At 36.3% G+C, this 26,970-nt stretch overlaps 1 protein-coding gene across 6 annotated transcripts in view; it reads left to right on the top strand.

Moving 5' to 3' along the window:
- The window catches only part of DCDC1 (doublecortin domain containing 1), a 472,274-nt gene that overhangs the window by 196,701 nt on the left and 248,603 nt on the right, over positions 1-26,970 (top strand). For all 6 annotated transcript variants that reach the window (XM_086340929.1, XM_086340926.1, XM_086340925.1 and 3 more), the window contains 2 exons: positions 8,909-9,001; positions 18,609-18,779. In XM_086340929.1, coding sequence (XP_086197055.1) covers positions 8,909-9,001; positions 18,609-18,779 — 264 coding nt within the window. The remainder of the gene's footprint in view (positions 1-8,908; positions 9,002-18,608; positions 18,780-26,970) is intronic.

The raw sequence follows: 26,970 nt of genomic DNA, 5'->3' as shown, positions 1-26,970 counted from the left end.
CATTACTCGTAATCTACAAGAGAGAATTTATAGGTTGAGTCATCTAAATTTAGCTGTTTATATGGTTAATTTGGGGGTGGAGGGTAAAGAGTTTTCTTAAGAGGCTCATCTTTCAAGGCAACAGTCTTTTTTTTTTTTTTTAAGGCTTGTATGCAAGAGTATTGCTTTGTTGCACATTTCTGTTGTACATGACAAAAGCAATGTTATGTGACAAATCCTAGGGATGCCTGGAATAGTTTGGGCAGTCAAGTTCTTGGGAAGGCCAAAATGAAAAGGATATTTTTTAAACCATTACTCTAGTTACATTACCCATTATAATACCTGAAGGACAGATTATGAAGACTTTGGAGTGAGATAATTTTAGTTACTAGGGATAGAGACTCATTCAGCTGGTCTAAAGTAATGGGGCGTTTATTGTGAGGATATATATGACATATCTGTTAGAGTTTATTGGTTATAGTCAGTGGGGTCTGGCTTAGGCTAACTAGGCAAAGGAAGAATTTAATGGGGTGACAGGTGGTAGCAAGTGGGATTCAAGGAAGGACCGAAGAAAGGGGCTGTAGAAAGAACTGAAACAACTCCAGACATCTGGATTTAAGGAACAAACTCTTGAACGTGCTATTAATGGGACAGATTCTCTCCAGCTGTTTACATCTCTGTGTGATTTCCCTCATGACTCTGTATCTCTGAAGAGAGAGTATGATTGGTCAAGGGGTCTACCCCTTGGCCAAAGTAGCACAGTCCCTCCAAAACTGCACAGAATAGTGGAAAAAATGGAGAATCAGTCTGAGAGGGCAAGCTGAGTTGAATTTAGGCAAGTGGCTTTCCTAAGGGCTTCTGTGATAGCTCAGTTGGTAAAGAATCTGCCTGCAAAGAAGGGAGACCCCGGTTCAGTTCCTGGGTTTCCTAATTAGGCTTTCCAAATTGTGACAGAATGTCTAGCAGAAAGTTTATAATCTGGCTACTAAGTCAGCACTAACTCAGCATCACTTTCCCCACAGAATGTGGAAGAGCTAAAATTGTTTTATGATTACTTAAAAAAAAAAAAGACAGGGAAGGAAGGAGATTTTTAAAGAGGTTTGTTTCTTTAATTAAGCATTAAATATATTTAAGGTAAGCACAGAGACTTCTCTTTTATATCCCTTTAGACAAACTATAAATATTTAAAAAATATTTCTGTTTTAAAATAGTTGTAAAGTATTTGCTGGTTTTTAAATATTATGAAAATTTATTTCATAAATTATCTTTTAAACTGACTTCAAGAAGCTGCAGACTCTGGTAAAGGTAGCTTTTTTTTTTTTCCTCAAAGAATTGGCAAGGATGGGAGAGGAATCCCTGGCTTTGGAAGGCCTGGACTGTATAAACCATCTTGATTGTCAAATGTCTCAGAACTAATAATATATGGCAGAGCAAGAATTCACAGCCAGTTTTGAATTAGAAGTGCTACTCTTCCCCAAAGTCTAAAAGTGGCACTTTCAAATTTTTTTTGTAGAAGGGATTTAAGTGGGATAACTGGGTTAGAAGTGGGAGCTAGGTCAGGACTTTAAGGGAATCTCTTAAGACTGGAACTAAGTATATATATAAGTATATAGCTTGTGAGGATGGGGCTGAACCAAGGCAAAGCTAAGCACTAAGTCCTTAATTATGCCCTCACTATAGGACCAGCACCTACTTTATAGTTAAATTCAGAAATATATTAGGTATGGGTTGCACTAACCATTGGAGAAGGCAATGGCACCCCACTCCAGTACTCTTGCCTGGAAAATCCCATGGACGGAGGAGCCCGGTAGGCTGCAGTCCATGGGGTCGATAAGAGTCAGACACGACTGAGTGACTTCACTTTGACTTTTCACTTTGACGCATTGGAGAAGGAAATGGCAACCCACTCTAGTATTCTTGCCTAGAGAATCCCAGGGACGGGGGAGCCTGGTGGGCTGCCGTCTATGGGGTCACACAGAGTCGGACATGACTGAAGCAACTTAGCAGCAGCAGCAGCAGCAGCAGCAGCACTAACCATCTAGTCCCTGTTGTCATTCCTTCCAGTCAGACCACTGCCAAGTCCAGCTCACTTGGATCAGCTCTGCCCTGTCTCTCCACTTATGCTTTTAAGGCTCAGCCTTCTCTCTTCCCCCTTCCAAAGTCATGTCAAACCAATCAATAATCATATTTAGAACAAATTTTGTCATGTAATTAATTACTAGTTAGTAATTAATTAATATGAATTAATAATACTGCCCTATATTATCACTTCTTTACCTAGTTAGACACTACCCATCATTTGTGGCTTTCTGTTTTCTCCAACCACTCCATCCTCCAATAATATTTTTGTCTTTTATATTTATAGATTTATTGTTTGTACCTTCCATTGTATACTGTTTCTCACTTTCTATGTTTTATCTCAACCATGTTACACTTTGCTTATTTGTACCTAGATAAATGTCTAGTACAGCGTGTGAGAGTATGTCATATGATTTAATGTTGTGATTTTCCAAATTGGTGAAGTGATTTGGAATCAACTGGATTCAGTTCTAGGTTCCAACTATCTCCTTGCCTACAACTCCAACTTTATTTAATTAAGAGCTAAGCTTTTGTTTAAAGATTTCAGAGACTACCCCTCCTTGCCCCACCATAAGGATCATTTATTAAATAGACCAGGTGTATTTTTCATTTGCCTGGCCTAATTATAAGTCTTCAATCCTGGTTCTGGTGCTTCTTCACAGTCCCTAGCTTGATTTTGAATAAACAGATTTTTAATAAACATTAAGATTAAATAAATAGTATAATATTTATATCTTATGAATTTTTAGATTTACTTCAACTCTAAAGGATATTTAAATTCATTTTAAGTCAAAAATAATTCAGATTTCTCTAACATTATAAGTGTTAAGCACATAGAATCATTTCTTAAAGAAATTAACACAGAAACTTAAAGACCCCCATGAGTGTTCCATGAATTACCTTTCATATTTATGGCAGGAACAGATAGCATTTATTTGACATATTGACTTGTTTACCAATTTCATTTTGTACATCTGAACTTTTCAAACCATTGCTTATACTTTGGTTTCATCTTTGTTGGCATGTAGTGAACCAAAAATAGCAGCCTGGTCCAATTTAAAATGATTCAGGCTCATTATCGTTCAATAACTTTACCAATTTTTTTGTGTGTGGCCACTCTTTATCAATTACATTAATGCATTTCTAGATACAAATTATTTAGGTTGACAGAATTCAAAGTTTTTCCTGGACATACATGATACCAAATAGTGGCTTCCCCCACCCTCCTAGCAGCCACCTTCTGTTCCCATACATAAATGGCAGCCAGCAATGGCTGGAAACAAAGGACTCTCTCCCAGTCTCTGAATACAGTGACATTCATTCTGAGAGAAGCAGGGGCAGCTTTTTGAAAGCCGACTTCTTCAGCTCAACAATAACACACAATGAGTTATTGACTTGTTTATATACGGAGCTCTTTTCAGTAACTAACTCTGACTCCCACAGTCTGGACAAATGATTGATTTTGTGGTTAGAAAAAGAGAAAGCTCTCGCGCTAAACTCTGTAGTGCAAACTACTTCTTCCCCATTTGTTCCCTAACTGAATAGGACCTTATTAAAATGCACTTTCCAAAAAAATACCTGCAGCTGGTCTTTATAACCATGTTTTGTATATATAAATAAGTAATTTGTCCCAGTCTTTTGTATATTAACAGACCATTGGAAAACTTGTCAATATATATGAAGGCTGATTGTCCTGTTTTTTATGCTAAACTGTATTGCCTATTGATCTGCATGTAAAATATGGATCAAATAATTTATTAATATATCAGTATTTACTGGTCAAAAATAGATTTTTTTAGATTTGGTTTTCTTCTTGGGTTATGTTGTTTTATTAAGAGCGTTGTACTCAACATATATCACATGCTTCACATTAAAATTGTAAGCTGTTCTTCTGGAGAAATAGTGAAATAGTGAAAACTGCATCAGAACTACAGTCCAAGCACTGATAGGTTGGCTAGATAAATAGGCTCTTCTCTCTTTGGCTAACACCTATGTGGAATGTCAATATGAATTACATAGAACGTACCAGGTTGTTTGATTACCATACCATTTATAAAGACATTAATACTCGGACTATGGAGTTTACTTTAGAGTAATTTTTTCCTATAAAATAGATTTTATTGTATCTATCATGTTAAATTTTTACACAGTCTTATATTTTCATAAATACACTTTAAAATATTTTGCTTCTGTATGTGTGCTGAGTCATGTGACCCAAGGATTGTAGCCCTCAGGCTCCTCTGGCCATGGAGTTTTCCAGAAAAGAATACTGGAGTGGGTTGCCATTTCCTCCTCCAGGAGATCTTCTGGACTCAGGGATGAAACCCAGGTCTTTTGCATTTCCTGCATTGGCAGACAGATTCTTTACTACTGAGCCACCTGGGTTGGGGAAGTTAAAAGAAAATAGCACATGGTTTACAGTAAAGTTATCCACAGCAAAAAAAGAAAATAGAAAAGAGTAGCCATATAATGTTAATGATATATATATAATGAGATAGCTGCTGTTCTATCTGTATTTCTCCAGCAGAAGGTCTTGAGCCAGTTTTCCTTTCTAGGATGTCCATAGCAGAGCTTTTCTGAGACAGCACATGTTTGAAGAATTCCTCAAAATTAAGAGTACTTTCTATGATGGTCACAATGTGCCATATGTTTTCTATAAAACTATTCATTACTCATCTATGAGCTTTTAAGGCTTTAGAGAAAGTAGAATATCTGCTACCTTGGCATTAATATAGTCCATGGAATTCTCTAGGCCAGAATACTGGAGTGGGTAGCCTTTCCCTTCTCCAGGAAATCTTCCCAATCCAAGGATTGAACCCAGGTCTCCTGCATTGCAGGTGGATTCTTTACCAACTGAGCTACCAGGGGAGCCCTAGCATTAATAGTTTTATATAAAACATAGCTTAAAAGGTAACCACCACTAGAAATCACTTCATTGGGATCTGTTGTTTCAGGTGTATTTTTGGATTTCTTTTCTTAATTCATAGACATGGTTTGAGGGGAACTTCCTCCTTTTTAATCTTGTTTCTCTAACCAGATCATTGTCTTGAATCATTTTTTTCACTTCTCTTTGACAGAGCCATCATGTTCTTTGTTTCTTCCATATCTGCTACTATCTTTGACTAGTCCCTTGGCTGTTCTTTTCTGGTTACCATTAATATTGAATGAGCCCACTTTAACCTAGTTTTGGAAAGCCAGTATTTGTTACTTACACTCTTTTAAAATCTTAGTGGCAAACTCTGAGGAAAATGGTGAATTAAACCTTCATATTTAATTTGTTAAATGTTGATGTGTATACCAAATATTTGTAGGTATTTTCTCACTTTAAAAAAAGACCATGATATACTTAGACAATGGTGACTTAATTTTCCACTCCTCTGTTTGGTAGAGATTTGACTTTTCATAGTTTTATACAAATTGGAGCCATCTTTCCTTTTTTTTTATAATTGAGAGAGATATTGAAAAGTGATCGCCACAAAGTCGTTAACCTTCCTCACAGTTAACCTTCCTCATAGTTACAGATTTTTTTTCCTGTGATGAGAACTTTTGAGATCTATTCTCTTAGCAACTTTCATATGTAATATGCTGTTATTAATTATAGTCCCTATGCTGTATATTACATCCTCATGACTTATTTTATAACTCAAAGTTTGTACCTTTTGACTTCCTTCATCCGTTTTGCCCATCCTTCAACCCCCTTCCCACCTCTGGCAACCATCAATGTTCTCTGTTATCTATGAGCTTTTTTTTTTAAGATTCCATATGTAAATGAGATCATTCATTTGCTATTTATCTTTCTCCATCTGACTTATTTGACTTAAGGTAATGCCCTTAAGGTTCATCCTTCCCATTTCCCATTTGTTTTTTATTTTTAAGTTGAAGTTTCTATCTCTTTATATGTGAAAATTAGCCTCAGAAATTTAAAGTCCATTGACAGAAAATTATTTCATGTATCTTAGATAAGAACAGCAAAGCATCTAGTTTTGTCTTAATGAAGAAACGGAACGTCCTCCTCCGAAGTGACAGAAGAATCTTACTATTGTTATTGTGTCTGGAATTTGAGGAAGAGATGCTGTTAGAAAATACATTCTCTTAATTTGACTTCTTACTTTCAGTAATTTTCTCTAGATGATTATATTAAGATATATCTCTTTTAGAATGTCTGGTCTCTTTTCAGAAAAGCCCCCTGTATGTATCCTTGTATTTTGTTGACAGTTTATTTCTCACTGTCGTACTGGGTTCTCTGTTTGGTACTATGCTTGTGATGCTTTTCAGTAACATTAATAACATTTTCCCCTCAGCTTATGTAGATTAGGATAGTGCTACAAATTGAATGTAAGAATGAGGTGATTTTTTCGAACTGTAGTAGTTTTAGAGGTAAAGAATTCCTACTTTTTAAAGAGTTACTTGAAAACAGCTCTAAACGTCACAGCCCTAGGAGCCCTCGTTAGAATTGGACTTACTGCTGTGACACCAAGGAGTTCCCTACCTCTGTTTTTGTTTTGTTTTGCTTCCCTTCAAAAAAGATTTGTTCTGATGTTTTTACATTTGGAAATTAATTTCTTAAAAGATGATCTTGGTGACAGTTTACACATAGGCTTCCATATGTGGAAGTTGAGTTTGATATTTGACTTTTTATAATATTACATTTTCTGTATTACTTTAGTACAGGAGAATATATATTCCTTTGGGAGACTGATTCTAAGAACAGTCTCACATGATGGTATTTTCCCATTTTTATTGAGATATAATTAACATATAGCCCCTGTGTAAGTTTACAGTGAATAGCATGATGACTTGAACTTCATTCATTCTGAAATGATTACCACAGTAAGTTTAAACATCCATCGTTTCATATAGTTTAACATTTTTTACCTTGTGAACTCTTAGGACCTACTGTCAACTAACTTTCAAATATACCGTGTTGTATCATAACTGTAGTTATCATGAATATCACATGATTTTTTTTTTAAACTTGTTTTCAGTGGTTCTCAGTCTAGGAAAGGGAATGGCAAACATTTCCTGCTGTCCAAATTCAGTCTGTCACTTGTTTGTTTTTTTAAGTTTTATTGGGACATAGCCACACTCATTTACTTATTTATTATATATTTCATGCTACATTCCCTGGTGCTCAGACAGTAAATAATCTGCCTGCAATGTCAGACGGAGAAGGCAATGGCACCCCGCTCCAGTACTCTTGCCTGGAAAATCCCGTGGACGGAGGAGCCCGGTAGGCTGCAGTCCATGGGGTCGCTAAGAGTCGGACACGACTGAGCGACTTCACTTTCAGTTTTTACTTTCATGCATTGGAGAAGGAAATGGCAACCCACTCCAGTGTTCTTGCCTGGAGAATCCCAGGGATGGGGGAGCCTAATGGGCTGCTGTCTATGGGGTCGCACAGAGTCGGACATGACTGAAGAGACTTAGCAGCAGCAGCAGCAGCAGCAGCAATGTGAGAGACCCAAATTTGATCCCTGGGTTGGGAAGATCCCCTGGAGAAGGAAATGGCAACCCACTACAGTATTCTTGCCTGAAGAATTCCATGGACAGAGGAGCCTGGTGGGCTACAGTTCATGGGGTCACGAAGAGTCAGCATGACTGAGCAACTTTCACTCACTCACTCATTTTGTGCTACATGGGTAGAGTTGAGTAACTGCAAAAGAGACTTGTGTGTGTCCCTGTCCCCGGAACCTAAATATTTCTTATGGAAATGTTTGTCAACTCCTTATCTAGGGTGATCCTCAGGATCACCTAAGGATTCCTTAGGTTTTTCCCTTCTACCAAAACAGAATCTCTGATATACTGAGCTGTGTCACATATCAGTGGAAGAAAAGTTTACAGATTTGGTACTATTCTTATAGCATTGACCCTGCCCCCATTTTATCCCAAATAGAGGAGTGGGTCTTCAGGCAGGGTTTAAGATTTAAGATTCCTGTTAACTCAAACATGATTTGCTAGGCTTATTATTGAGAAAGCCTATTTAAAACAACAACACCATTAACAAAGCAAAACAAAAAGCATGATCATTAATTCATTCTTAATATTCAGTAAGAAGATAGTCTATGGCATGTCTGTTACTTAAGAACTGTTAAATATTTCAGTTTAGAAGTTTCTGTATTAGGCTGTTGCTTTCTTTCTTCCTGTCATTACCAGTCTGTTGAGTGAATATTATTGTATGAGTTTAGCTTTTTCCTTTTTTTTTTGGAAATAGCATTTTGTTTTGATGGGGATTGTTTATAAAGAATGAGTCACATTCACTTTTTTGTAACAGAAGTCTATAGCAATACTGTAGAAAATCTTTATCTGGCTTTGTTCATGGAGCAGGTTGGAAATAACTATTAGGTATTTTAAGATACCGCATACTCTTTGTGGTTAAATACTGTAAATCATTCTGAACTGTTCTAGAGTGAATTGGCATTTGTTTTTGGTTTATATCCTTGAATTCTTATCCTGACATAACAGCAACCAATTTATTCCCTCCTGGCAATGAAACACTTTACAGGAAATATCAGCCTAATTTTTAAAAATGTTGCTATGTTAATTCTGAAAAATGCTTTTAAAAAGTATTCACCAGTGTCAAATATTTGCTATTTGGAACCTCCTCCCAAATTATATTTTAGTGAGCTTAAAAACAATAAAAGTGGAAGTGCAAAATTCAGTGCTAAATGTTTTAAATATAAAAACATTTTGACTTATTTAATCTAAGTCGAATTAATTTTCACATACATATAAGCCAAATTAATTTGAAATCACCTTCCATGATAATGCTAAATTAGTTGTTTGAATAAATATTGCTATTAGTTGTCAATATATGCCACTTTTCATGTCATTTGCTTTTTTTTTTTCCTAGTTGAAACTGGCTGTGAATGAACAGAAAGGGAAAGTTACTGAAAAAGTCATTCTTTCAATGACAGTGAAAGAACACCGTCAGGCGCAAGCAGAAGTAAGGAACTTAATTTTTAAACTGTACCATAAAACTGCAATAAGTACTAATTGTAAAATTAAGACAAATTTTACTTGGGTTTGGTAGTGAACCAACTATAGTCATCTGATAATAACAATGAAAAAAACTGGTCAAAACTGGAAATTATTTTATTGATATAGGCACCGTGAAAAATAATGATGTTCTTGAAGAAATTAATCATATTATAATTTTCTTATACTACTTATAAATGTTTTCTCATAAATTTCCTAAATTAGGAAATTATTACATGCAACCAGAATCTGGGAATTACAGAATGTGCTAACATAGGAAAAATATTACAATTTTATTGAACTTCAAATAAATAATAAAATCTTATTTTTATTTTCTGACTTTCTAGGAATAGAGTTATCTTTCTGTATTTGAAGAATGTTAGCAATGTTATCTTTTATCTCAAAAAAACTGTAGTTTATAAATGTTAAGGCTAAGTGAGCTAATCATAAGATTCTGTAGGCAATATTGTAATGAAGAACTATTAAAGCGGGGCTTCTTCTCTCCAAAGCTCATGCTGTGAAGTTGACAGCATATTCCATAAATGAAATAATAATACAAAATTGGTGTTAGACAAAAGGGGAAAATGATTTTCATGTAGTTTCCTGGAATGCAAAAGCATTTAATCTTTGTGAGGAAAGATCATGAATTTGCTAATTTCCATGTACTACTGTCAGTAAATAAAATCTATAAGCAACTTAAAGAATAAAGAGAGCATGAATATTTAAAAATTAAACTTTCGTGTAATTTTCTTTTGACATTTTGGCAAAGAAATCTATCCAAGCTTTGGGGTTTTAATATTTTCTTATCACTGTAATTGTGTTTCCTTTGCTAGCTGTGTATTTTACAATAGATGAACAGGTGTAACGCATCAAATTTTCCTGAGTGAATTCAACTTTTTAAGTTAGAGACTATATTAATATTTGAGACTTATATATGTACAGTATTAAATATTATATTGTAAACACTGATTGGAAATCTCAGTATAAAATATTTCAAAAAACAAAAACAATTTTATAGATTTAAGTTATAGTTCTGATTCATTTCACTTAATATTAGAAGTGATTACACTTAATTTAACAAGTTAAAAACTAGGTTGTTAGTTATAAATTAAAGAGATATTGTTCTCTGTGTGATTTTTATCACAGAAGAAGAGTTTTATTAAATTTTCACAGTAAATTTAAAATGAATCTATCATATATGTTGATATGGTCAACTTTAGGAAATGGAAATAAAAAATCTCTAGTTGAATTAGCATAATTAAAATTATATCTGTAGTAACAAGATATTGGAGAATAAATAGAAAACAATCTAAAAGCATGAACAGATTAAATATTTTTTACATTTTAAATATTATAGTTGTTCTGCTCTTTGATATTTTATGTAAAACTACAATTTCAATGGAACTGAAGATGACGTGGTGCAAGAAAATGATCATTATGCTAAAAATGTAATCTTTAATGCCACCTTGTTAGCAAAGCTGGAAATAAAAATTATTTTTTCTGTAAAATTCAACATTATTTATGCTTATTTGACATTCCTTCTTTATTATCAGCTTAATGTTTATTTGGTATTTATATCCATCACTATTCCTCCTTCAAAAGGACTTATTTAGTCACATATTTGCCTAATCAGTTATGGCTCCAAATGCCTTTTGTTTGCTTCAAAAATCAAACATGTGTGTGTGTGTGTGTGTAATAATCTCTAAATACATTCCATACACTATGAGAATACTTTCTATGTCATTAATTTGACGGTGATTATATTTTGATGTGTAAGTCAGTGACATCAAGTTTTGTCCTAATTCATATGCAGAGATGTTAAATCATGATGGTAAAGAGAAAAGAAAAAATGTGGGGGATGAGGAGATTGTTTCAACATTTCTTTTTGCCCACAGTTTAAAAATTTTACAAAAAGGCAATGGCACCCCAGTCCAGTACTCTTGCCTGGAAATTCCCATGGATGGAGGAGCCTGGTGGGCTGCAGTCCATGGGGTTGCTAAGAGTCGGACACGACTGAGCGACTTCACTTTCACTTTTCACTTTTCACTTTCGTGCATTGGAGAAGGAAATGGCAACCCACTCCAGTGTTCTTGCCTGGAGAATCCCAGGGACGGGGGAGCCTGGTGGGCTGCCGTCTCTGGGGTCGCACAGAGTCGGACACGACTGATGCGACTTAGCAGCAGCAGCAGCAGATGTATTTCAAAACCTAAAGTAAACATCATAAAATCTGAATTTAGATTTCTTCTACCTGTAGTTTCATCTTAAAATCTTAATTTATTTTATGTAATTTTTCCACATGAAAACTGTGAATAATAATAATATATGTATCATAAGACTACTTTGAGGTAGAGCAAGCCTTTTGGAAATGATCTGCTGGATATCCGAATGTAATTTTTTATTGTCAGTTTAAAAGTGTGTCATTCCAGATTCTCTGAAAAGTTGACACCAAGATGGAACTTAAAATGTGTATGGGTTTTAATTGAGGGCAGAAGGAGAAGGGGGTGATAGGGGATGGTTGGGTAGCATCACTGACTCAATGGACATGAGTTTGAGCAAACTCTGGGAGATAGTGAAGGACAGGGAAGCCTGGCATGCTGCAGTTCATGGGGTCACAAAGAGTCTGACACAACTTAGTGACTGAACAACAACAATGCTCTCACAGGCATTTCTTCTATTAAAATCCATACTAGGGAGAGCTCTAAGTAATATTGGGAGACCTGTCAGACTGAAATGCAGGCTTCAAGTAGAGTGAAGGAGAGAGGAAGGGAAGACTGGGTGGAAGTCTGTTGTGCAAGCTGAGGAGCATGTCGCGAAGCTGGTGACACATGCTTGAGTCAAGGTTGTCCATCAGAGGAGTGTTGTGACTCCCTGGATTGGACTTGTTTTAGTGTCTTTGGCCACTGGTGCCTACCTGGTGATGGATGTAAAAGCATAATAGCTTGGACCCTGGGTCAGTTATGGTCCTGTAGTTAGAGGCTTGTGACACGCATTCTTGTTGCTTCCTCAAAAGTTATAGTTGATATCATCCTTATTGCCTTCATCATAGCCTTCTTGCTAAGTAAGTTACAAAAATATTTTTAAATGTCTTTATTTTCAGTCACCCCTTTCCCCATGAGTTGATGGGAATGTTGGACTCTTAAATAGGCCTAAAGGCAGTGCATAAATGACCTCTGGCTGGAAACAAGATAGAACTCGTTCCAAAATAATTTCCCATTAACAAGTTGAGAGTAGTGACAGCGATTGGAATAAGAAATGGCACACAGTTCAGTTTTCCTGGTAGTTACACTGTAGCTCATCCTTAATTTTAAGATTAAGAGATACTTAATTTTGCTCAGAGGTTCCCATGTCTTTTCTAGTCTTTGTTCATCAAGTCTGGTTACATTCACTTCTCAGCCTAAAAAAACACTGTACTCTGTACCTGAAACAAATAAGAGATTTTAGGGAGTTTAAAACACCTATTTTTATCTCCCAGTTCCCCTTCTGTTTTTTTTTAAATTATGCTGTAAATTAGAAAGTGTCTTGGTCTTAAGTTTAAGCACTGACCTGCCTTTGGGACCATCCCATATGTTGTATGCCCAGATGGTGTTTCCTAGCATGGAGGCTGCTGCCCTTTTGTGCTGATTCCAAGTGACAATTTGGTACAAAGTGCTCTGGAGTCTCCTCACTGACATATATGGACTCAAAGCCACACAGCATTCAGACCAACAGCTAAACTCAACATCTAGTGAGAAGCTAGATGCTCACGCAAAGAGTGAGGAGTGAGGAACTTTCCTCACTCAAAAGCCAGGAGCTCCTCAAAGAGTCATTCATAATAGTTAAAATACAGTATTCACAATGTATGGTTTAGAATGTACACCTTTCATAGGTATACTTTTAAGAATGATTATACATCAATTAATATTTTGTACTCACTCTAAATCATCTTGAGACTTTAATTAAATTCAAGAGTTGCATGAACATATCATAGAAACACAACCAAACTGCCCTACGTGTATGTTTATTGACAGGTGTGCATTTGCATTCTTTCAGAAGTTTAGTTTGTTTCCTCATCAGAATACTGTTTGGTTTTTTTTTTTTGCTACCTTCTGCTCTTTTGTCACTCTCCCAAATTCTGTACAAGTGTCACTTCCGTGCTGCATTTCCACAGAGAATGAAGAGTAGAATGTGTAGGCTTTCTACTGCACAATGAGATGGTGCATTTTTTTCAACATATGCATACGTAAGCCTTCTTTTGTGAATGGGACTGATAGGGTCAGATAATGTTTAAAGGGAAAGGCTTTATGTCTCTCAGGCCTCTATGTTTCCACATGGATGCTCCCACACACACATAGATTGAATTATGAACAGACCCATTAATGCTGGGATCACAAAAGGTCAAGTTTTGTCTCTTTTTTTACCCCCATTCACATAGCCTTTGTAGAGAGGGAGAAAAAAAAGGGATTTGCACGAAAAAAAGATTCATGATGAAGAATTTTAAACATATTCCCCCTTTTAGCAACATCTGTGATTTGAAAAAAAAATCATGTTATGTAAAATGATTTAGAAATATTGTTTTACCTACCCAATTTTGGTATATGAATTATTTCATGCATAGTGTTATCTTTAAGGGTAACACATGTTATCATAATAACTGAGAAAAAATGTAGCACTTTCAGAATAAAAGCCCTTATGAATATGTAAAGTAACAAAGTTTGAATAAGATTGGATGGAAACTTCATCAAAACACCAGTGGCAGAATTCTTGATATATGTTCTCCTATGTTTAAGATGTAAGTTAATCTTTGCTATGGCATCTTATTTGATAATTTTAAGTTATTAAAAAAAGGTCATAATTAGTATAATTATGCTTCACATACATTAACAGATAATCATACAGCCAAGGAAAATAGCAAAAATGATAGAGAAATGTTTTGAAGCAACAAGAATTTATAGGAAATGAAACTTTAAGGCTCTAACCAATAGCCCTTTAGAATGCAAATGACATCATCAATTGTATGGTTGGTTGATTTCTGATGTCACATGAAATCCCCTATCAGTGAAAGGCTATGAATTGTGACAGTAAAGCCAGTCATGTATAAAAATGCTCTCAAATCAAAGCCTGAAATTCCTCCTTTTTTTTTCTTTTGGTGGCGTGCTATAGCATTAGGTACAGTATATAAAATTAAAGAGAAAAGTATTATTGACTAGCAAAATATATTGCATGTTCCTTAGTATATTTTTAAGACTACATAAAATTATTTCTTTTTGAATTATATGGTACCGGGTATAGGTTCAAAGAGGATGCTTTCCAGAAGTAGCGTGTGTGCATGCTCAGTCATGTCCACTCTTTGTGACCCCATGGACTATATAGCCCCTCACGCTCCTCTGTCCATGGAATTTTCCAGGCAAGAATACTGGAGTGGGTTGCCATTTCCTTCTCCAAGGGATCTTCTTGACCCAAGGATCAAACCTGCAACTCCTGTGTCTCCTGTATTGGCAGGCAGATTCTTTACCACTGCCTTTACTCTACTGGGAAGCCCAAGTAGAATCTATTTAAGGCATTTGAATATTAGATTTAATTTTGTCAGATAACTGTAAGAGCAAGTCACCTGGTCTGCTTTGGTCTCTAGCTTTGGTATGATAGATACTGTTATCCATCATCTTTGAGGATAATACTGCTAGAAGGTAGTATGGTAAAGATAAAGATGAAAACATTGACTAAAATTGAATCAGTTATCACTGCCATATCTTAAGTTTTGCAATTTTCTTATAGAGTTAACTGTATTTGGGAAGCATAGAACTTGGTTCCAGAAATTAAGAAAAAGTCTTGAATCTTGAAGAGCAAGATGAAGAAGGCAGTAGGGTTGGTGAAGTGTAGGAGGGGAGGAAGGAGCTACTTGGAAGGTTCATTATACTATTGGAGGTAGATTAATTAGGTGGAGATGGCAGGATGGCTTAGAGAGGGAGAGGTTAGGACAGGGACCACTCAGTATTTATTTTGAAATGCCAGTAATTGGAGGGGATGAGGAGACGAAGAATTGGGCCAGAGTATTACTTATAAGAAAAGCAAGGAAAGAGAGGAAATATGTGTTTATAAGAAAGGTTGATAAACTACAGCCCAGGGGCCAAATCCAGCCCATTATTTGTTTTTCTAAATAAAGTTTTATTGGAACATAGCCTTGTCAATTTGTTTACATATTGTCCGTGGCTGCTCTCAAAGTATAGCTGCAGGGTCAAATGGTTGTTTGTTTGTTTGTTTAATATTTATTTATTCATTCAGTGCTTTGGGTCTTAGCTGTGGCACAAGGGGTTTTCTATCTTGGTTGCAACATGTGGAATATTCACCTGATTAGGAATTGAACCTGGGGCCCCTGCATTTGGAGTACAGAGTCTTTGCCAGTGGACCACCAGGGACCACCAGGGAAGTCCCCAGGGTTGAGTAGTTTTGATGGAGACATTTTAACACAAAACTGAAAATATTTATTATCTGGCTCTTACAAAGAAGTTTGCCAACACTTTATTTAGGAGAAAGCATTGCTTAAAGGAAGCAAGTGGTTGGTCACATAGGGACAAATAAGAAACCGCCCCCCCCAAAAAAAGGAATAATTTAGTTTTCTTATATGAATATAATGCTTCTAAAGTTCTTCAGTCTGTTCAGTTCAGCCACTCAGTCATGTCCAACTGTTTGCAACACCATGGATTGTAGCCCGCCAGGCTTCCCTGTCCATCACCAGCTCCCGTAGCTTGCTCAAACTCATGTCCATCTAGTCGGTGAAGCCATCCAACCATCTTATCCTCTGTCATCCCCTTCTCCTCCTGCCTTCAATCTTTCCCAATATCAGGGTCTTTTCCAGTGAGTTGGCTCTTCTCATCAGGTAGCCAAAGTATTGGAGTTTCAGCTTCAGCATCAGTCCTTCCAATGAATATTCAGGGTTTATTTCCTTTAGAATTGACTGGTTTGATCTCCTTGCAGTCCAAAGGGCTCTCAAGAGTCTTCTCCAACACCACAGTTCAAAAGAATCAATTCTTCGTGCTCAGTTTTTTTTATGGCCCAACTGTCACATCCATACATGACTACTGGAAAAACTGTAGCTTTGACTAGACCTTTGTTGGCAAGGTAATGTCTCTGCTTTTGAATATGCTGCTGAGGTTTGTCACAGCTTTTCTTCCAAGGAGTAAGCAGTCACCATCTGCAGTGATTTGGGAGCCCAAGAAAATAAAGTCGGTCACTGTTTCCATTGATCCCCAGCCATCTGCCAGGAAGTGATGGGGCCGGATGACATGATCTTCATTTTTTGAATGTTGAGTTTTAAGCCAGCTTTTTCACTCTCCTCTTTCACTTTCATCAAGAAGCTGTTTAGTTCCTCTTCACTTTCTGCCATAAGGGTGGTGTCATCTGCATATCTGAGGTTATTGACATTTCTCCTGGAAATCTTGATTCCAGCTCTTGCTTCATCCAGGCTGGCATTTCTCATGATGTACTCTGCATATAAGTTAAATAAGCAGATTGACAATATGTAGCCTTGACGTACTCCTTTCCTAATTTGGAACCAGTCTGTTGTTCCATGTCCGGTTCTAACTGTTGCTTCTTGACTAGCACAGATTTTTCAGTAGCAGATAAGGCGGTCTGGTATTCCCACCTCTAAGAATTTTCCAGTTTGTTGTGATCCACACAGTCAAAGACTTTACTGTAATCAATGAAGCAGAAGTAGATAGATGTTTTTCTGGCATTCTCTTACTTTGTCTATGATCCAATGGATGTTGGCAATTTGATCTCTGGTTCCCCTGCCTTTTCTAAATCCAGTTTGAACATCTGGAAGTTCTCAGTTCACATGCTATTGAAGCCTAGCTTGGAGAATTTTGAGCATTGCTTTGCTAGTGTATGAGATGAGTGCAGTAGTACACTAGTTTGAACATTCTTTGGCATTGGCTGTCTTTGGGATTGGAATGAAAACTGATCTTTTCCAGTCCTGTGGCCACTGCTGAATTTTCCAAATTTGCTGGCATATTGAGTCCAGCACTTTAACATCATTCTTGAGAAAAGTAAAATATAATTGAGTATTATATATGTATATATACATAATATCATTATCATATGTATAGGTTTCAAATTAACTAGGCAAAATAGAAAAGTAAATATTCAAATACTATGGATAACAGTACAAACTTGCTTTCATTTACTTTCCTGAAATTCTTGTGGGAGGGATAGAAATCATTGACTTAACATTAGAGTTGGTTGGGACAAATGCCATATTTTTAGCTGAGACAGAAAGAGAATGAACTGTCAGAACATGAGAGACTCTTGAAGAATGATTTCTTATTTTACCTGTGGACACTGAAGTAAGGTTGAGAATCTATGTGATACTTTCAAGACCAAGAAAGACAGTTAAAAATTAATATGCAGAAAATTACTCTATTTAAAAATGTAAACACTGTAATAATATAACATGTACGTGAGACTTTATAGGTTACCCGTTGTGTTGTCCGTTCTTTAGTCTCATCTAACTCTTAGTATGGTAAGGGCAATATTAGTCCTCACTTGTGGATGAGGGTCTTATTACCTGTTCAAAATCTCTCAGTCAGCCAGGATTTTAACTCAAGATTTCAAAAAGTCCATGCCTTGTTCAGAGTCATTCATAACTCTAGATGGGTCCAATTTGATCACTTTAAAGAGTCGTGGATAAACTGAACTTCTGCTTTTCATCTCTTTTGGTCACTACCCTGTATCGATCAATGTTTATGTAAGAATCCAATCTATTAGAATATAAGGTTGTATAGCATAATGAAAAGTCAAAGAATTGTAATGATTTTAATTTGCTAACTATATGGATTAAAATATTAACTTACTATTTTTGATAGTAATCCATAAGTCAAGTTCTTGACTCTTAAATATGTTGATTAGAAATCCAGAAATTTAAATACAAAGGGTAAATGTCTCTAAACCTTTGCTGTTTCTGAAAAATTCTATGCATCATTCTGAAATGTATATATATTCAAAATATTGTCTAGAATATTCAGAATATTGTCTTTGAAGTATGGATATTTTGAAAAATTATATTTATGAAATTTGGAAAATTATATTTTGAAGCATTTGGAAGGAAGAAAATAAATTGTTTCATTTGAAAGGCCCACACAATGTTAATAAAGTTAACATATGTATTAAAAATTTAAAGGTAACTTACAGATGGCAAAATAAAATATTCTAGAAAGTAAGGTATATAAAATAGAATTAAATATTGTCATTGATACATATATTTGATTATTTAAAGTCTTAGAGAGGTCTTATTCTGTTAAGCAGCTTAAAAGTCCTTGGCAAACTTGTAAGATGTATATGTTTCTTTCTGTATCTAGAAAGCAATTGTAAATAGGTAGCTGTTCCATATTATTAAAATTCAAAATTAGAAATCTTCCCATAAGTAAAATTTGTTAATGAAGGAATGTATATATCATCTGTTCACTTTACTTGAACATAGATCTGTGCTCAGATTCTTACATTGAAGTCATTTCCCTCACATCAAACTAGGCACTCAAAAATCTAATAGGTGTGACATCAACAATTACTACTTGCTAACAACGCTTGTAATTTAACCCCTTCAGGTGAACAGGCTGATTGATGAATTGCAGACAGCTATCAAAAGCAACAGAGGTCATCTCTCTAAACTTGGCCCCCAATTACAGGCTGAGCAGGAGCAATTCTCCTCTTATGTCTACCAACACATTAAAAGCCTTCCAGCAAACACTCTTATCCCAGGAGGCCTGCAGCTCAAGGTGGGTGTCATTCTGTGACTATCAATGGGTTCAGCCAGAGACAAAACACTCTGCTCCATTTGGAGACCCTTGTAACAATGCCACTCAGCTTGAATTTCTTTTTGTGTTGTCTTCCTCAAACTGGAGTTTGAATTACAAGTGCTAATATTACCATCAAGGAACTATGTTTTAAAAGAAAATATCTAGAGGTCTTTGAAATATGGATTTATCAACTTTAGTTTTCAACCCAGAGAAGCAATTTTAATGAAGAAATTTAATCACTGAACATTTATGTGCTTCTCCAAGAAACATATATTTTTCACAGGAGTCACTGTGTATTTCCATTTTTAAAAATAACTTATTTGGAGAAATGGACAAGCTTTAATAATTGACAGACAGTGGCAATAGGAATTAAAGGTGAAGGGCCAGGTGACTGATTCATGTTCAAACTACATTTCCAGGGAAAAAGATCTGTATTGGATAAGTGTGACACATGTCTGAGTTCACTTGGTAAAATCAATACTTCAGAATATACTGGGAAAAAAGGTGAATTGGTTATCTGTCAGGACAAGATGGCTAAATGTCCTAGACTACTCTTTGCTATTGCATCTTTGGAAAAGAAAAAAAGAATTCATATTCGGCTAAAGTGGTTTATGTACTGGAAGTTTAGGTAAATACTTTTATCATAATAGTGTATCCATATTAAATATATCAAGTTAAGATTGTTCTATAATCTCATATCTCATATTTCGAAAGACTATAATTAGTAAAATTAAATTAATCTGAGCATGGCAGTTTTCCCTCTAAAGAACCATTACTACAACTCTTCATTTCCTTTTGATTATGTTTATATTTGAATGTTATTAATATTCAAAGTAATTGTATTTTGATCAGCCTTTTTATCTACAGTTCCCCTTAATATTCAGTCTTATTCTGCAAGTAACATGGTAAACATTACATTTTCTGTCTATAACTTATTTCTTTAACAGAATTCCTTGTTTGCATTTTGAATGAGAATATTACCATGTAAAAATTGACCTTTGGGGAAGTGTAATTCCAAGATAAACAAATGATCATTTATCTCTTATAGTCTGTGCTAGTCAGCTAAAGGTTTAGGAAATGATGTTCAAGACATCAAGGTCAAGTAGTCCAGTAGTTCTTTTGCTGATTGCTGACTTGGTTACAGATCCAGGCTTCCATTTTGCACCTAACTGTAAGGTCTGAAGCCATAAAACTCCTAGAAAAACTATGCTTCCTGCGTGCTGCCTTAGTCTTAGCAGTATATATTTTTGGAGATCTTCAGGCAGGGGTACCAAAAGCAAAAATAAACAAATGGGACTACACCAAACAAAAGAGCTTTTGCACATCAAAGGAAACCATCAACAAAATGAAAAAAAAAAATACTGAATGGGAGAAGATGTTTGCAAAGGACGTATCCAAGAAGGGATTAATATCCAAACTATATAAAGAACTCACACAGTGTCAAGAAACACAAGAAATTCAATTAAAAAATAGGCAAAGAACCTGAATAGTTATTTTTCCAAGGAAGACATACAGATGACTAATAGACACATGAAAGGATGCTCAGCATCACTAATCATCAGGGACCTGCAAATCAAAATGACATGCAAAAAACAATGAGATATCACCTCATACCTGTCATAAATTGCTGTTATCAAGAAGATAACAGAAAAACAAGTGTCAGTGAGGATGATGGAGAAAAGAAATCCTCGAACATTGTTGGTGGAATTGTAAATTGGTGCAGCTGCTATGGAAAACAGTATGGAAGTTCCTCAAAAAGTTAAAAATAGAACTGCCATACAATTCACACTTCCACTTCTGGGCATTTATCTGAAGGAACAAAAAAAAAACAACAACACTTATTTGAAAAGATATATGCACTGCTATGTTCATTGCAGCATTATTTACAATAGCCAAGAAATGAAAGCAACCTAAGTATATATTGATAGACGACTGGATAAGGATGTTTTATGTATATTATATGAACATACACACACACACACACAGACACACACACACACAATGGAATGTTGCTCAACCATAAAAAGAATGAAATCTTGTCATTTGCAGCAACATGAATAGACCCACAGGGCATTCTGCTAAATAAAATGACATGTAGACAAATACTATATGATTTCACTTATATGTGGAATCTTTTCATACTGTTCATGGGGTTCTCAAGGCAAGAATACTGAAGTGGTTTGCCATTCCCTTCTCCAGTGGGCCACATTTTTTGTCAGAACTCTCCATCATGACCCATCCGTCTTGGGTGGCCCTGCACGGCATGGCTCATAGTTTCATGGCCCCCTGATGTGAAGAACTGACTGACTGGAAAAGACCCTGATGTTGGAAAAGATTGAAGGCAGGAGGAGAAGAGGACAACAGAGAATGAGATAGTTGGATGGCATCACTGACTCGATGGACATGAGTTTGAGAAAGCTCTGGGAGTTGGTGATGGACAGGGAAACCTGGAGGACTACAGTCCATTGGGTTGCAAAGAGTCATACATGACTGAGTGACTGAACTGAGCTGAACTGATATGTGGAATCTATAAAAACAAAACAAAAACAGACTTAGATATAGAGAACAAACGTGGTTACCAGAGGGTGGGGGTTGTGGGGGATTGGGCAGATTAGAGGAAGGGCATTAAGTACAAACTTCCAGTTATTAAATAAATCCACCACAGGGAGGTAATGTATAGCACAGGGACTATAATCAATGTGTGTGTGTGTTAGTCGCTCAGCCGTGTCCTCTTTCCAACCCTGTGGACTGTAGCCTGCTGAGTTGCTCTGTCCATGGAATTCTGCAAACAAGAATACTGGAATGGTTTGCCACTCCCTTCTCCAGGGGACCTTCCCAACCCAGAGATAAAACGTGGGTCTCCTGCATTGCAGGTAGATTCTTTATTGTCCAAGCCACTAGGGAAGTCCATAGTCAATAGTATTGGAATACCTTTTTTATATGATGATGTATGGGTACTAGACTTAATCATGGTGATCAATTCATAATGTGTATGTATCAGATCACCATGTTGTACACCTGAAACTAAAGTTGTATGTCAACTGTGTGTGTTTAATCAGTTGTGTCCAACTCTTTGGGACCCATGGACTATAGCCGGCCAGGCTCCTCTGTCCAAGGGTTTCTCCAGACAAGAATACTGGAGTGGGTACTAGAGAAGGAAACGGCAACACACTCCAGGATTCTTGCCCAGAGAATGACTGACTGAGTGAGCACTCAGCAGCCATTCCCTGCTCCTGGGGGTCTTGCCGACCCAGGGATTGAACCTGGTCTCCTGCATTGCTGGTGGATTCTTTACCATACTTCAATTAAAAAAGGGAAAAAAAATAACGAAAAAACAAAATGAAACAACACAAAGCCAAAGATTCCTGCAAACAATACTTCTTCGTTTCAGAGCTCAACATTTGCCTTTCCCTAACAGAGCTGTGCCAGGACAGGTACAGGGAACTTTCATTTTATTTCTCCCCTTTTTTGAGCTTCGTCTTTCCCCATCAGCTCTATGATAGCAATCCTGTGTTTACAGGAAAACAATTACCTGCAACACAGACCCTCTCAAACCATTTCAAATAAAAGGAGGGTTTGTTGAAAACATGTAAAGATATCTCACAGAAAATGAAAACCAGGAAATACAGCTGATTCTCACAAGTCACTTCTTTTCCATACCTCCTTTTCCTGAAGCCCTATGATCTTCTCTCTCCTCATCTTTCTGAGCTTTGAAATTTCTCTTTTCTGTCTCCAAGCTGGCTTTCTCTTTTTACTCCTTTGTTTGTATATGAGGAAAATTGTGGCCCCTTGTTGTTTTTCTGGCCCTAACTTTTTAGTTTAAATGGTCATCATCATTTGAATAGAGTCTTTGTGTCTCCTAGTTTAAATCATGTATAGAGAGAATCTGTTTGCATCAGTCCAGCCTTATCTAGGTCCCTGATGTCAACTCAACCACCTGTAACCACTGAGGGTTGTGTGCAGTACAGGGCATAGAGGAGTTTCCAGTAATTAGTTTAGAAAGGGAAGTTGGTCATGAATGGCCTAAGTGATTGACATGTTTCTCATATATAATTAAATGGAACTTATAAATAAATTATTGTGTATTTTTTGTGGTAATGTATTCTCTCTTTTCCCTCTAGCCCCCATATTTTTGGGAGTAGATGTTTGGACTGCAGGAAAAGACATTGAGATCTGTAGTTTTCTAAGCTAATTCTTACATCTGAAATAGCCAGGTAGTAGAGACAAAACTGGATTAGCAAAGTATACCCTAAGTATTCAGAATTGCAAATCTCTTAGAATTGAGGAGTTTTTTCATACTCTCCAGGTGAAGTGAAAGTCACTCAGTTGTGTCTAACTCTTTGTGATCCCATGTCCTATACAGTCCTTGGAATTCTCCAGGCCAGAATACTGGAGTAGATAGCCTTTCTCTTCTCCAGGGTATCTTCCCAACCCAGGGATCGGACCCAGGTCTCCCTCATTGCAGGCAGATTCTTTCTTTTTTTTTTTTAATTTAAATTTATTTATTTTAATTGGAGGTAATTACTTAACACTATTGTATTTGTTTTGCCATACATCAACATGAATCTGCCACGGGTGTACACGTGTTCCCCATCCTGAACCCCCCTTCCACTTCCCTCCCCATACCATCCCTCTGGGTCATCCCAGTGCACCAGCCCCAAGCATCCTGTATCCTGAATCGAACCTGGACTTGCGATTCATTTCTTATATGGTATTCTGTATGTTTCAATGTCGTTCTCCCAAATCATCCCACCCTCTCCCTCTCCCACAGAGTCCAAAAGACTGTTCTATACATCTGTGTCTTTTGCTGTCTCGCATATAGGCCTATCGTTAACATCTTTCTAAATTCCATATATATGCGTTAGTATACTGTATTGGTGTTTTTCTTTCTGGCTTACTTCACTCTGTATAATAGGCTCCAGTTTCATCCACCTCATTAGAACTGATTCAAATGTATTCTTTTTAATGGCTGAGTAATACTCCATTGTGTATATGTACCACAGCTTTCTTATCCATTCATCTGCTGATGGACATTTAGGTTGCTTCCATGTCCTGGCTATTATAAACAGTGCTGCGATGAACACTGGGGTACACGTGTGTCTTTCAATTCTGGTTTCCTCAGTATGTATGCCCAGCAGTGGGATTGCTGGGTCATAAGGCAGTTCTGTTTCTAGCTTTTTAAGGAATCTCCACACTGTTCTCCATAGTGGCTGTAGTAGTTTGCATTCCCACCAACAGTGTAAGAGGGTTCCCTTTTCTCCACACCCTCTCCAGCATTTATTGCTTATAGACTTTTGGATCACAGCCATTCTGACTGGTGTGAAATGGTACCTCATTGTGGTTTTGATTTGCATTTCTCTGATAATGAGTGATGTTGAGCATCTTTTCATGTGTTTGTTAGCCCTCTGTATGTCTTCTTTGGAGAAATGTCTATTTAGTTTTTGGCCCATTTTTTTGATTGGGTTATTTATTTTTCTGGTATTGAGCTACAGGAGTTGCTTGTATATTTTTGAGATTAGTTGTTTGTCAGTTGCTTCATTTGCTATTATTTTCTCCCATTCTGAAGGCTGTCTTTTCACCTTGCTTATAGTCTCTTTTGTTGTGCAGAAGCTTTTAATTTTAATTAGGTCCAATTTGTTTATTTTTGCTTTTATTTCCAATATTCTTGGAGGTGGGTCATAGAAGACCCTGCTGTGATGTATGTTGGAGAGTGTTTTGCCTATGTTCTCTTCTAAGAGTTTTATAGTTTCTGGTCTTACATTTAGATCTTTAATGCATTTTGAGTTTATTTTTGTGTATGGTGTTAGAAAGTGTTCTAGTTTCATTCTTTTACAAGTGGTTGACCAGTATTCCCAGCACCACTTGTTAAAGAGATTGTCTTTAATCCATTGTATATTCTTGCCTCCTTTGTCAAAGATAAGGTGTCCATAGGTGCACGGGTTTATCTCTTGGCTTTTTATTTTGTTCCATTGATCTATATTTCTGTCTTTGTGCCAGTACCATACTGTCTTGATAACTGTGGCTTTGTAGTAGAGCCTAAAGTCAGGCAGGTGGATTCCTCCAGTTCCATTCTTCTTTCTCAAGACTGCTTTGGCTATTCGTGGTTTTCTGTATTTCCATACAAATTGTGAAATTATTTGTTCTAGCTCTGTGAAGAATACCATTGGTAGCTTGATAGGGATTGCATTGAATCTATAGATTGCTTTGGGTAGTATACTCATTTTCACTATATTGATTCTTCCGATCCATGAACATGGTATATTTCTCCATCTATTAGTGTCCTCTTTGATTTGTTTCACCAGTGTTTTATGGTTTTCTATATATAGGTCTTTAGTTTCTTTAGGTAGATATATTCCTAAGCATTTTATTCTTTTCGTTGCAATGGTGAATGGAATTGTTTCCTTAATTTCTCTTTCTGTTTTCTCATTATTAGTGTATAGGAATGCAAGGGATTTCTGTGTGTTGATTTTGTATCCTGCAACTTTACTATATTCATTGATTAGCTCTAGTAATTTTCTGGTGGAGTCTTTAGGGTTTTCTATGTAGAGGATCATTTCATCTGCAAACAGTGAGGGTTTTACTTCTTCTTTTCCATTTTGGATTCCTTTTATTTCTTTTTCTGCTCTGATTGCTGTGGCCAAAACTTCCAAAACTATGTTGAATAGTAGTGGTGAAAGTGGGCACCCTTGTCTTCTTCCTGACTTTAGGGGAAATGCTTTCAATTTTTCACCATTGAGGATAATGTTTGCTGTGGGTTTGCCATATATAGCTTTTATTATGTTGAGGTATGTTCCTTCTATTCCTGCTTTCTAGAGAGTTTTTTATCATAAATGGATATTGAATTTTGTCAAAGGCTTTCTCTGCATCTATTGAGATAATCATATGGCTTTTATTTTTCAATTTGTTAATGTGATATATTACATTGATTGATTAGCAGATATTGAAGAATCCTTGCATCCCTGGGATAAAGCCCACTTGGTCATGGTGTATGATCTTTTTAATGTGTTGTTGGATTCTGATTGCTAGAATTTTGTTAAGAATTTTTGCATCTATGTTCATCAGTGATATTGGCCTGTAATTTTCTTTTTTTGTGGCATCTTTGTCAGGTTTTGGTATTAGGGTGATGGTGGCCTCATAGAATGAGTTTGGAAGTTTACCTTCCTCTGCAATTTTCTGGAAGAGTTTGAGTAGGATAGGTGTCAGCTCTTCTCTAAATTTTTGGTAGAATTCAGCTGTGAAGCCGTCTGGACCTGGGCTTTTGTTTGCTGGAAGATTTCTGATTACAGTTTCAATTTCCGTGCTTGTGATGGGTCTGTTAAGATTTTCTATTTCTTCCTGGTTCAGTTTTGGAAAGTTGTACTTTTCTAAGAATTTGTCCATTTCTTCCATGTTGTCCATTTTATTGGCATATAATTGCTGATAGTAGTCTTTTATGATCCTTTGTATTTCTGTGTTGTCTGTTGTGATCTCTCCATTTTCATTTCTAATTTTATTGATTTGATTTTTCTCCCTTTGTTTCTTGATGAGTCTGGCTAATGGTTTGTCAATTTTATTTATCCTTTCAAAGAACCAGCTTTTGGCTTTGTTGATTTTTGCTATGGTCTCTTTTGTTTCTTTTGCATTTATTTCTGCCCTAATTTTTACGATTTCTTTCCTTCTACTAACCCTGGGCTTCTTCATTTCTTCCTTTTCTAGTTGCTTTAGGTGTAGAGTTAGATTATTTATTTGACTTTTTTCTTGTTTCTTGAGGTATGCCTGTATTGCTATGAACTTTCCCCTTAGCACTGCTTTTACAGTGTCCCACAGGTTTTGGGTTGTTGCATTTTCATTTTCATTCATTTCTATGCGTATTTTGATTTCTTTTTTGATTTCTTCTGTGATTTGTTGGTTATTCAGCAGCATGTTGGTCAGCCTCCATATGTTGGAATATTTAATAGTTTTTCTCCTGTAATTGAGATCTGATCTTACTGCATTGTGGTCAGAAAAGATGCTTGGAATGATTTCATTTTTTTTGAATTTACCAAGGCTAGATTTATGGCCCAGGATGTGATCTATCCTGGAGAAGGTTCCGTGTGTACTTGAGAAAAAGGTGAAATTAATTGTTTTGGGGTGAAATGTCCTATAGATATCAATTAGGTCTAACTGGTCTATTGTATCATTTAAAGTTTGT

The sequence above is a fragment of the Bos grunniens genome, chromosome 15, assembly GCF_055505025.1.
Source record: "Bos grunniens cultivar Pamir isolate PY7600 chromosome 15, Bosgru_T2T1.0, whole genome shotgun sequence".
NCBI lineage: Eukaryota > Metazoa > Chordata > Mammalia > Artiodactyla > Bovidae > Bos > Bos grunniens.
The sequence above is the reverse complement of the archived record's forward strand: the minus strand, read 5'-3'. Positions and strand labels throughout refer to the sequence as shown.